Source organism: Parasteatoda tepidariorum, chromosome 2 (genome assembly GCF_043381705.1).
Source record: "Parasteatoda tepidariorum isolate YZ-2023 chromosome 2, CAS_Ptep_4.0, whole genome shotgun sequence".
In the NCBI taxonomy this organism is placed as follows: Eukaryota; Metazoa; Arthropoda; class Arachnida; order Araneae; family Theridiidae; genus Parasteatoda; species Parasteatoda tepidariorum.
The window spans coordinates 88,196,564-88,207,120 of record NC_092205.1 but is presented as its reverse complement, the minus strand read 5'-3'; the positions used below and the strand labels follow the sequence as shown (position 1 = coordinate 88,207,120).

At 29.3% G+C, this 10,557-nt stretch overlaps 1 protein-coding gene across 2 annotated transcripts in view; it reads left to right on the top strand.

The window, feature by feature from the left end:
• Positions 1 to 10,557, top strand: part of LOC107441727 (sodium- and chloride-dependent GABA transporter 2) — a 52,772-nt gene that overhangs the window by 21,064 nt on the left and 21,151 nt on the right. For both annotated transcript variants that reach the window (XM_043052055.2, XM_043052056.2), the window contains 3 exons: positions 1,944 to 2,263; positions 3,066 to 3,200; positions 4,454 to 4,682. In XM_043052055.2, coding sequence (XP_042907989.1) covers positions 2,020 to 2,263; positions 3,066 to 3,200; positions 4,454 to 4,682 — 608 coding nt within the window. In that variant the 5' untranslated portion in view covers positions 1,944 to 2,019. The remainder of the gene's footprint in view (positions 1 to 1,943; positions 2,264 to 3,065; positions 3,201 to 4,453; positions 4,683 to 10,557) is intronic.

Genomic DNA, 10,557 nt, shown 5'->3' with positions numbered 1-10,557 from the left:
ATATATATTTATTTATAAATTAAAAAAACATCACTGTAGGGTATACTGGGCAAATGTATATTAAACTCATTTAAAGAAATTTATTTTTTATTGAATAAATAATTTAATTTAAAATGCTTATTTATACTAAAATAAATTGAACAATGGAATATTGTCAGCTGCTTATTAATGAAAATTTGTTTTAACTTTATTATTTGAATTATAACAAAGATGTTCATATTTTCATTTTACAACTATAAAAATTAGGTTAATTTAACTGTAGTCTTAGAAATTCTAAATAATCTTTTGTTAGAGACAATTTATCGTTGTAAACTGGACAAAGAATCGGTTCCTTGGATATCGTATATTTTGAAATGTTACAGCGCCCAAAGCAATAGATTAGACAGGGAAAATTTATAGAAGCATATTTCCAGTAGAGTAATATGAGTCTGCTACTGAAAAATTATGGGCTGTAGGCATGAGAATCAAAGATGTGCATTATTTTCGTTTTCTTATTCCTTCTATGACAAATCTTCGAAAAGGATGGAAAATTGTTAATTGATGTTGTTGACGCTAAGGTTTCTAAGAATTTTTCGTATAAAGCTTTATTTCAATATTTCTTAAACGTCCACAAATGGCAGTAATGAAAAGAGATTGAAAGTGAAAGCTTTACTTCGCACTTTAAGCGGAAACTTAACACCTAATTCAGACGGTCAGATTATATTGATTATATTTTAAACAGGTTTTTCACACATTCGTGTTTCTAAGAAGGCAGACCTAATTTTTATTTATTTTATTTTTTTTAATTTTATTTCACTTTCATTATGAAATAGGTATAATTTTTTTTAACATAATTTCTTCTTCCAAATAATTTCGCTTGCAGTAATTAGATCTTTTTGTTGTAATTTTTGATTACTGTTCTTAAGAAACTTACTTTGATTAAGACTCAACTTTTGAACTTATATGTTCTATCACGCAAAAAGAATTCAAAAATAATCCTTGATTGCGATAAAAAACCCTTTAGCCTAAACAAATTTTTATCAGTGAATTAGATTCTTAATCATTAGAACACGGAATTTAATTACCAAAAAATTCTTTATTGCTTAAATTCTTAAAAATTCTTTAATTCTTAAATAAAATGGCTTTAGCACTTTAATCGGCCATTTATTTCTATTAAAGATAAATTAAAATATTTTTGGAATTGAAATTGATGTAAGAAAAAAAAACTTATTTAGCTCATTATAAAAAATTAATTTAAGCTTAAACGCCATCTTTTAGTGGAAAGTCCATTAGGTGTTACAAAAAAGTAAGGAACTTATTAACTTTTACTTTTTTTTATTTTTGAAATAACTTTTAATAATAAATATAATAAATTTTATTATTAAAAAAACAAAAGAAATACTACTAATTGCAAAAGGAATTTACATATTACAGCTTTTTAATGTTTCCTTCATAAGGTCACCAATTGTATTCTAATGTACTTTATCAGAGCTAAAGTTATTAACAAATAGAAACCTATATTAAAAGTGACGGTAAAAGAGTTCAACATGAACTTTTAAAATTGGTGGTATGTATACTTACTACGGTCTTAGAAAGGACTGAAACAAATAAAAAAAATTCCTTCGTAATGAAACAAGAATTTCAATCTGAAACATTGCTTCGTTCCCAAAATTAAAACTTGCATATTAAGAGAAATTAATGTTTAATGCTTTTGTCAATGTTTAAATATTAATGTGTGATTCCCAGAGTGTGTGAGTACGTTTTTGCCTTCATTTTTGACAAGAATTTTAAGAATTATATATTAAGGGTGATCACTATGCAGCGCCATATATTCTAAAATTAAATGCATACTTTCATACTTGAAGATTTTTAATTCTATTGCTCAGATTCAATTTTTTCTATTTAATAATTAATTCGTGTCAATCCATCCACATCTCCAATACAGTTTATTGTCTTTCTTACAGATTTTGACGAATCCAATCGTTCTGTCCAAGTTACGATCGACCAAGTCCGTTTTTGACTTATTTTTGTTCTTAAGATATGATCGAGACTGCTAGTAAGAACACAAATGGCAGTTTTCCTGTATCTTCCGTCTGCATTTCGAACAGAAAAGGCACTGATGTTAGTGTATCGTTAGCTTCTTCATCTGAAAATACTGTTAGAGATGAACATGAAAGGGGCCAATGGAGCGGAAAGCTGGACTTTCTTTTCAGCGTAATTAACTATGCTGTAGGTTTGGGAAATGTATGGAGGTTTCCTTATCTGTGTTATGAAAATGGTGGAGGTATTTATTTAAATTTTTTAAATGTTTATAACTCAGTATTATTTTTAATTACAATTGTATGCATAATTTTTTGTGTTCTTATGCAGGGGTTTAAGTAAAACCAAGATTTTTTTTAGAAATTAAATCATGATTGTTTTTTTCAATCATATATTTTTAAAAAATTAAAATTACGATTGTTTTAAAAAATGAAATTATTTTTTTAGAAAACAAAATAATAGCTTTTTTTTCAAAATCAAACAAATTTTTTTTAAATGGAATTAATTGTTTTTAAAAATTTTATTTACTAATCTTAATAATGAAATAATATTAAACTAATCTCTTTTAATCCGTATATTAGATCATTTTAGAAAACATGACTTACGAATATTCTGGTTTATATTTATATGAAAGAACAAATCAGGTTCATTATTTTTATATGCTTTCGTCATCAGTTCAGCTTTAAGGATCACATAACTTAATTAATGAACAATTGCGCACAAAGAAACATTGATTAGTAACATAATACCAAATATATTGTAGCGTATCTACCACTACAAAATTACAACTACAATTCACTAGTATATAAGACATGTTAACTCGACTCCATGTCGGGGTACCTTTTCATAGATGAAGGTTGACATGGTCTGTAACTACTCCCCCCACAATATCTTACTAAATGCATAGCTTATGAAAAATTATTTACCTCGAAGGTAAAATTCTTTAACTGTATTTCTGACAGTTAAATTAAAACCATGCAATTAACAAGCAATGATTTGTATTGATTTTATTATTTTGATTAATTGATTTGTTTTATTTGTTTTAGGAGCTTTCTTGTTCCCTTATTTAATATGTCTTGTACTGATTGCTGGTCCGGCATTCGTTCAAGAAGTTTCCATTGGACAGTTCCTGAGTTTGGGCGGAATCAGCATTTGGAAGAAGTTAGCTCCCATGTTCAAAGGTAGCCTTTCCGTGTTTATAAATGCACCATTTCTAAGTGCTTATGGTAAAAGTTATAGTTTTGTGAAGCTGAGAAAATCAGCTGTAAAGCATTGGTCAACGTTTTATTTATTTTATAATGAATCAAAATGTCCCATAATTTGTGTCGATTCAGTGGGTCAAAGGCTACACTAAATTTGATCGAATTCGAATGTGATAAAAATGATCGAAATAATAACTTTACCAAAAAAGTTTTAAAAAATATTTCCCACCCAAAATGAAAATTAAAGTTTTAGTTCAACAAAAGCACTTGTTATAAATAAGCCTCTCTTACTATATAAATTTTGAATTGAAGATGTAATGAACATGGCTGGATAGTAAGAACATAAGTCCGAAAAGTCCCCTCCCCCTCAAGAAAAAAAGAAAAGAATAAGAAATATCACCTAAAAACTCTCATTTCCCTCAAACTAAACCACAAGTTGTAAATGCTCTTCTCTTATTTGTTATTTTTTCTAATTGTAACGTAGAATATTAAAGATGTATCAAATCTGATTGAAAAGATATCCCAATTTGACAACTACAAAATTGAATAAAATATCTTTAAAAGTAACCTCCCCTCAAAAAAATAGTTATGGAGACTTGCCCCCTTGGTACTCCCTTGTGGGCACCCCTGGTTTACAGTAAGACTTTATTATAAAGAGAACTTAATTCGCAATAGGAATTTATAAGAAGAACGTTCAAAATAAGAATATATGAAAACTTTCCCGATAGGAATTTATAAGAATATCAACTTTAAAAATTTATTAGAATTTTTGTTATAAGAATTTATTAGATGATTACTCCCTATAAGAATTTATTAGATTAATATTCCCTTTATGAATTTATTAGACGAATATTCCCTTTAAGAATTTATTATATGAATATTCCCTACATGAAATTTAACATTTGGTTCGCGATAAGTATTCATTAAAATTATAACGTTTTAAGTCATGCTTGAAAGAATGATAAAAAAGGACCATTTAATGTCATTAGCAATCCACAAGATTAAATTTGTAGCTAATAAATACTTAGGTATAATATACATTTTATATTTATCTGTTATCAAAATAAAAATTTCTTGTGTGAGGAATATTTTACAAATTCTTATAGCTTGCATAAAATATTTATCGATTAGGAATTTTTTCCTTTATGTTCATAACTATGCAATAAAATGTAACGAAATGGGATTACTTTTTGAAAACCATTGTTGTAATTTTTTTTCTCGTTTGTTCATAGGAGTGGGCTATGCTTCGATGATGATCGTCGCTCTGTACAATATATACTTTATAGTTATTGTCGCGTGGATTCTTCTTTATCTGAAGTCATCTTTCACCTCTCAACTGCCCTGGGCTAGATGTGATGGTCACTGGAACACTGAGAATTGCGTCAATCTCAAGATGAACGCCACTTTACTAAACGTTACTGCTTCTGTGAAAGATACGTCACCCGTTGTTGAGTTCTGGGAGTAAGTATTTTATTTCTAATAACCCCTAAGAATAAATACTTTGAACATTAATAACAGACAAAGTTTTTTTGTTAACCAGTCTAATTCTTATTTTTTTTTTTCATTTATTTTTATACTTTATTTACAAACGTCGTTTACAGTAATAATATTAATTTTCCAATAGTGTGCTGCTTTGAGGAGAACTCCTCCAGACTAAAAGTCTAGGGCTGTCTGCTGCTATGGTAACAAGCGAGAGCACATTTCTAATGGGAGTGTCACGGAATAATGAAGGTGTCGATTGGTTTCGATCGGTCGATTGGTGTCGAAGATCAAGACAAAACTATTCACCAAACACTCCTATTCGAAGTAAATTTTCCTCGTAACCATGGTATCCGCCACGACGCCAGACTAATTCCTGGTTTGGAGGAGTTCTCCTGAAAGCCGCACTTTATTTGAATGGTAGTTTGTTATAATATATATATATATATATATATAGGTCAATTTAGATTTTCTGAGCTATTCACTAAAATTTAGGAAAATTCGTTGCGTTTGTGTATATGCATTTCCTGTGTGTCTACATAGGCGCAAGCCAGGCCCTGTTTACCCTATACCAGGGGTGGCGAACCTATATGCACCAACGTGCCATTTTTTTAAAAAATTGTTTAATGAGGTCATAGACGTGCCGTCAAATAAATTTGACTTCGTGATTATTGAGAAAATAATAATACTAAATACTATCAACTCAAAACTCTTTATTTATATTAAAAAAAAAAAAAAAACATTTTGCAATGTCTCAGTCATACGCATAATTCAACTTAAAGTAACATTAGTGTGACTTCTGCTATTGCAGATTAGATGACAAATAACTTATATTAAGGTTGTAAAATGTTAGTTTAACACGTTCGTGCCGGGAAAAGAGAAAATACTGGTAGAAGAACTATTTCAATATTAGATAACATTCGGGAGGAATTAATCTATTCTCAACAATAACAATTCACTGTAAGGAAATTTATCACGGCGAAGAACCAATTCAATATAAAAATTGCATCCGTTAAAAATAATTGGTAGTTATGGATTTTTATTATTCCCGGAAAAAAACTAAAAAATGAAATTTATTGTTACCAGTTTTTACTCCGGTGCGCTGCCAAGATGAGACAATCTAGCGTGACCCACCGGCGGGTCACCCCGGCGTGAACGTGTTAAACAGGACTGTTAATTTATTTTTTTGCTTGTTATTGTTAGCTCGTTTTTTATAGTTGTTTTTTTGGCATTAATTGTAAATTTTTTTGTTAATAATTGCTTATTTTTTATGACTTTTAATTTAATTGTTAATATACTTCATAGTGAACTTGTAATCGGTGGCGTGCCCAGAATATTGTGTCGCATGCCATAAATGGCACTCGTGCCATTGGTTCGCCATCCCTGCCCTATACCTTTTCTGCGCTACGTAAGCCTTTGTTACGGCATAGTTGCTGTGCTCTTTGTTTGTACTACGTAGGGCGTAAGTCAGGGCATGGTTATTGTGTACCTTTTGTGCCTACGTAAACGTAAGTCAGGGCCTGATTAAATTTTACCCTGTCTATCTACTTAGGCATATGTTAGAGCCTGATTACCAACTTTGCTTTTGTCAGGGTCTGATACAAGCATATTTAATGCGTTTACATAAGTCAGAATCTGATAATAGTGTATATGTTACCGTGTATGATCAAAATCAAGAAAGATAATGTCGACTTTCATCAATGAATGCCAACAATCACATAGTCGCTTAGGTGAATGTCAGAAATATTTGTTATATCCTATTTGATATTAATTTATTTGTTGATATTATAATATTTATTTGATATATTAAAATCTTCTGAGGATAGATTCGGAGAAACATCAGTGCACGGAGTAAATGCATACTGGGCAGTGACACTTGACCTTAAAGAAAGATTGATGTAGAGCATACCGGGCAGAGGCACTTAACTAGATCTAGTATATATTTCAGACATTTACTAAAGCGACTATGTGATTGTCAACATTCACCGGTGAAAGTCAACAACCACCAATTTCCGTCATTCAGAGTAACATAAATATGGTACTCTGTCTTACATTTTACTATACGCTGATTTGCTTCAATTTTGAACTGTAACGTAAAGACTTGATTAAGGTTGCAACAACTGAACACCATTAAGATTAAAAATAAATGGTACTGATTTTTCTAAAAGTATATTAAGTTGTAAATTCTGATGTATACGTCGAACTGCAAAATTCTCAAGTATGCCGATAATTGGAATGAGTCAACTCGCAACGCAATCGAATATCTTAGTAGATGATTAAGTAAATTTTTTTGGGGAAAAAATTGAGATTTGTCTAGGAAAGGTTTTATTTCAGTCTAAATTAATCTTAAATATCTCTACAACATTAATTCATTTCGCTTAATATTTAAAATTCGGGCATAGCATGGAATGGGGAAACTAAGTGACAGATCTTTTAAAATTTTTATAATGGGAGAAGGTTTCAAACAAGCAATCGAGAAACAAGTCTTTTGGCTACAAATTAGAATTCCTAGAGTGTCTCAAATATTTTAAATTTTATAGATTTCGCCGATTGCGGAATAAGGCAAGCCACAATCTTAATTTCCTTATTGCCAACTTAAAACGAGGTGCAAGTTAAATTCACTACCCTTCAATTTACAACAGTTTATAAATAAAAACTGAAAGTAAGTCATGTCGAAAGTTCTAGACTCTTAGAAGTCATTACCTTATCAAAAGGGTATAAGGCACTGCAGACGTAGTGTTGCTCAACTTTCGCGGCTTGGTACTGACATTGTGCACCTTAACCGTATTGGCACCGTCACTCAATGTCATCCAAAGATATAATTTTTTTTCTTCAAATTAAAATAAATGTATTTATTCATTTGGCAAGAATACAGATAGAAATAAATAAAGAAAGGAGTAAAAAGTGGACAGAAAAGGTAGTTGCACAAGGTAAGTTAAATGAATAAGTGAATTAGAATCTGGCAACGTGCCTCTCTGGGTGAAATGAGTTGATTGTCAAGGAGAAGATCTTCAATAAGGCCAGTTTCAAAACATGTCAATAAATTTATATCAACGAAATTGAACCTTCTGCTTTCAGATAACGCTCTGCGATGATTATGCAGACGATCTAAAAATAAATCTCTTGAATGAAAAACGTTTTCTTTAAAAAATAATTTATAAATAGTTGATGACGATTTTTTTAAATCTAAAAGTCGTATGCAATTAAATCGTTACTCAATCCGTTTTAAGAAAGGTCAATGAATGAGATTTGATATCTTTCTATTTTTTTTAATCTTAAAAATCAATAAGTGATGCCATTCATGAGAGTAGTTATAATATTTGTACTGATTTATAGATTATTTAATGTTCTTTAAGATAAGCAATTATTCGTTTTTTCTAAATCTTTTAATAAGTGTTCCAAAAATGGCCAACGGCTTGAAAAATTAAATAAATAAAAACCGGAAATAGATAGAAATTATCGGTTAGCCGCTTTCCGGGAAACTAATGTATTCTGTTTCCCAAGTTCCAAAATTAATAACGAAATTTGTCAACTGATAGCGCCGCTGACTAAAAAAGGTTTTGAGCGATGGTTTCTGCTGTTTGCCAGACTATTCTAACAGAAGCTATAGCACGCTGTTGCTGCGAATCATAATCCATTTTGAAAATACTGTTTGATTGTTTTTCCTTAGTTAGCAGCATCATCTGTTGAATAACTATGCAACTAATTTTAAAACCTGTTCAAAAATCTGGTTTCCAGAGCAGAATGCAAAACATTTATTTTCCTTTCAGTTTTTCCCCTTTACTTGATTTTTTGATCGTCGGCCATTTTTAGAATATACGATATTACTTCTTTAATAGTTTTGGTAATCCGCTAAGCAAAGGTGTTATAAAATTGTGTTTTGCATTGACAGAAATATTATCTAAAATCAATAATTGCAGCTGTATTTTATTAATAACGATAGTAAAAACAGTGCTCAATCTTTCGATTACGGAAAAAACAATTATTCATAAAATGACGAAAAACAAATATTTGGCAACAATTTTTCATTCTAAAAAATTGTTCTTGATCAGTTGTGACAAATTGAATTTAAATCGAAAAAGAAAGCCTAAATAATAATAAAAAAACATTGCTGAACATAAAGAAACTAAAATTATTTAAATAAAATATATTGAAGGGAATGTATTTTTTTCACCGACTTAAAAAACATGCATTCGAGACAATATTTTTTTATCACTCTCATTAAAAAATACTAATCTAGGCTTCGTTCATTTTCTTCTAATAAACTTGAAACTTTGGCCCAATAATGATGAAATCAAATGACGAAATTAAAATTTTTTTTTTCAATATTTACAGGCAAGTATAATCCCTAGTTCCGTCTTAACGTCAGGCAGGGCTCCGCTCCGGGTCACAAAAATGTTTCGGCTCCTTTAACATGCCAAACTGTTTAAAAGCTACCAAATATTCACACACACTAAGTTAATCATTTTTAAGATATATATATTTTTAAAAAGCATAACCATTATTATCTTCTATTCCAGTGTTTCCCAAACTTATGGCTTTTGTGTACCCTTTCTAAATTTTTCGTAACGCTGCGTACCACTAATAAAAAAATGAATGCATTTTTTACTATAAAATAATTGCACAAAAATTAAAAATCACAACTGGCTGTTGGTACCACTAATTATTAACTGTTAACTCTGCAAAAAATACCCAATAGAAAAATAAGTAACCATAAATTTTCATGGCTAGCTTTATTTTTAAATAAAATTTTTTGAAATTTTCGTTTGTTGCAAGATATTTCGCATAAGAAAGCGTACCCCCGCTAAACTGTTCCCGTACCCCTGNCAGAAATTTCATCCCCATACATAACGGTAATTTAACCAGAATGTTTTTCTCCGTTTATCTTTAATTACATTAACAATTTTACTAAATCATACATACACCCATACTAAATTTTTATTTCACTTATTTAATTACTTTTTTAATTACCTATCACTACTCTATTCATAAAAACACTTTCATTCAATTGTATATTGTACTTCTGTATACAATATACTTACAATATACTTATTAACTTTCGTGCTAAATTATTTATAGTATCTTTAATATATAGATTCATATTAAATTACATATTTTACCTCTTGTTAAATAAATATTTGTACTAGATTGCTTATATTTTCTTTAATTATTTAAAGTCATTCTTAATAATTTATTGTGAATTCTAAAAGAAAATTGAAATGGAATATTAACTAAGCATTAACCATAATTTGATTTTATTAAAAACTAAATAGAAAAGTTTTGTAAGGGTCTCCATTTTTCGAATTCTTATTACGCTTTTAGCGATTTAACTTGTCAAACAATCTCTTGTAAGTTCCAATTCAATTTGTATTATAAAGGATCACTTCAATTGATATGGTTATGTTGACGGAAGATAATCTTTTAAGCACTTCGGAGAGTTTGTTCTTATCAGGCGCTTTTATTTAAGCACTGAAAAAGAAAACCTTATCAATGTTGCCAAAGCAATCAGCTAAAATGACTTAAAACGATTTAAATGGTGAATAGATTTATACAGTTTTTTAACTTCATCGCATTCCTAATTATTTTAATTAAGCAATTATGCAGTTTAATCCTTTTGAAAACGAGAGCTTTATTTGTTTTCAAAATCAGTACATTTATGATAATTTAGTGCTGGCATTTTTTTTGTAATTTCACACTTATTCAAAATTATTAAATTTAACTTAATTGTAATTATTTAAAGTAGAAAATTATAGTTTTTTCTATGGTTTAAAATGCAAAAAAAAAATGCATTTATAGTTCTTTTTATGATATATTTGCTTTTAAATATAGTGCAATATAGTATAAAGTAGTTTAAATG